This window comes from Carlito syrichta, unplaced genomic scaffold (genome assembly GCF_000164805.1).
Source record: "Carlito syrichta isolate Samal-C Ts95f unplaced genomic scaffold, Tarsius_syrichta-2.0.1 Scaffold241655, whole genome shotgun sequence".
NCBI lineage: Eukaryota > Metazoa > Chordata > Mammalia > Primates > Tarsiidae > Carlito > Carlito syrichta.
In genome coordinates this window covers 54,089-56,466 of record NW_007185751.1, presented here as the reverse complement: position 1 = coordinate 56,466, position 2,378 = coordinate 54,089, and the positions used below count along the sequence as shown (strand labels likewise).

Sequence of the window (2,378 nt, the reverse complement as noted above, 5' to 3'; positions counted from 1 at the left end):
ACTTTTTCAGGGATTGACTCTTACAATTACCCAAGAGTATAAGACAATTTTAAAGAAGATATTCATGGACAACAATTTGTAACTTGACTGTCTACTCACATTGATTTATTTGTGTATCACAGAGTTACTGAGGTTTCCAATCCTATTCTCTGACAGAGTTTGACTTGACCTTTCTGCGAAAGGGACTCTACCTTTGAAGTAAGCTTACCAGGATAGAAAAAAAAGATGAGTTTAGATCTTTGATTTTTTAAATTTTTCTTGCCATTTATTCTTAGTGACTTCTCCACAGTTAGTGTCACACCAGAGAAGTCTGGGTAGAGAGAGAAAGAAAAGGAGATAGTCTTATCAGCTGATTTTGCTATGTTACCAGTATGGTAAAAACATTTGAAGTTAGAGAGTATTCAAACATAAATAAAGTTTGGGAATAAGTTGTGTGGATTTAAATTTCCTCAGACTACCCTCATTGTTCCTTAGCAGGATATAGTTATGAGTCAACTCTCCAGAATTATAGTTATTATTCAAGTGATGTGAGTTTAAAAGGGGATTTGATGCCATGGCAAACCTCACTGACTTTAAGTTAAAGAGCAGGATGTGTCTAAAGTAACTGAAACACATATGGCTTCAGAGTGTGTCAAGAAGACCTGAAAGATCCCACATGGAAGTGAAATTCATTATTGGCAAGTACAGTGACAGGAGACCCCAGAGGGCTGAGCCGCAAAGAATTTGCAGAGCCCTGTAGCTAACTCCATGGCCCAGTTTGATCTTGAAGTCATTGTCTTGGATAATCCTCTCAAATCTGTTCCTGTACTTAAGAGACATTCAGCACATGACTGAGCTCCCTCTCAGGTTCCTTCACATCGACCTGTCAGAGCTGACTTTCAGGGAATGTAGACATCACATCAAATCATCCAACAGATGGTCCTTTCAAATAAGTTGGAACAGAACCAACTATATGGAGAAGTCATAAACAAGGAAACAGGCAATCCAATTTTCAATGGATTGGAGTCACTCTTTGTTAAAACAAACAAACAAACAAACAAAACTCAGTCTCTTGAGTGGAACATGAGTCCTACAGAATGTGTGAGCACTAAGCAGATTGAATCTTGCTCCGCTTGGGCTCATGCTGCCTGATAGGAGATACAGAGGGACACTTTGGAGTCCAAGCTCTTCATCATCTCAATGAAGTGTTCTTCAATGTCACAGCTCTAAGAAGTAACACATTTTAATAACTTGGATAAAACGATTTAGGAGAGAGAAGCCCAGCATTCAGCATCCACTTCTGTCAGTGACTCACTCATTGTATTGGAAGGGCATGACTAGAGTTGTCTAATCTCTGTTTCTGATTTCCCTCTTCACTGGCATCAGAGGATTGCACTGCAGGAAAGCTAATATCTAACTGAGCTCCAAGTGCTAAACAAGAGCATTTCATGTTCATTCCAGGCCACCAAGAAGTTCAGGGTCACCAAGTCACAGACTATAAATTTAAACATTGAATGATTTTTGCAGGCAACTGGGTGAACAAAGGAAAACTCAGGAGATACATAAAGATAAAAAATAGGATTTCTTATTTTAATTATCATACATACCTCACTCCAATGCTTATGAATATAAAAGAACTGAAGATCCATCAATAGAATGAAAGGAAGTTACTGAGTTTCCTTTTTTTACCTACTTTAGAATAAGAAATGTACTTACTAATATTTACAAGGTATTTCAAAGTACCAGCCCAAAAAGCCTCATCTATTGGCAGATTGTTTTTATTGTTGCTTTTATTGTCCAAATAGGCAGGCAACTAATACTCTTTAGAAGAATCAAATTGTCACTTAACGCTGCCTACTTTTGAATTAATTCGTATTCTAACAATAGCCCATAATATATTCAAAAATTCCTAAGTACCAGACACGATGCTAGACACTGGGAGTATGAAAATCAATAAGGTAAAGTTCCTGCATTCAAAGAGTCATTAACATTGTTTTAACAGTTTTATTATGGATGTATATGTTGGAATTACTAGAGCACTTAGTGTAAACCAAGGGTTCAAACAAGACTTTGAAGAGGAGATTTTGGTTGAGTTCAGCCTTAAATGATGTAAGGATAAGTAAACACATTTTATTAACTACCCAGAATGTAGTGCTCACTGAAATGCTTAAGCCTTCTTCACACATGTTGCCCCTTGTTGGATTCAGAACATTGCTTAATTTCCAGCCAACACAGCCCATCTCTCTCAGCTGAATACCAAGTTCAGCAACTTCTTCCTTGATCTTGGTCTTGAAGAGAATGTTGAACAGGACAAGGCTGAAGGCAGGAACGCTGGAAGCTTCCAACCAAGGTTCCTGGATCTCTTAATAGCTGCCTACTGTTGCAATCGGGTTAATTCA

At 37.8% G+C, this 2,378-nt stretch overlaps 1 protein-coding gene across 1 annotated transcript; it reads left to right on the top strand.

The window, feature by feature from the left end:
* The first annotated feature begins 655 nt into the window (after nucleotides 1–655).
* On the top strand, nucleotides 656–1,226 carry CUNH15orf54 (chromosome unknown C15orf54 homolog). Its single transcript, XM_008051885.1, is given in 3 exon segments — nucleotides 656–889; nucleotides 892–1,126; nucleotides 1,129–1,226. Coding segments are annotated over 3 exon segments (567 nt in total).
* The last annotated feature ends 1,152 nt before the right edge of the window (nucleotides 1,227–2,378 follow it).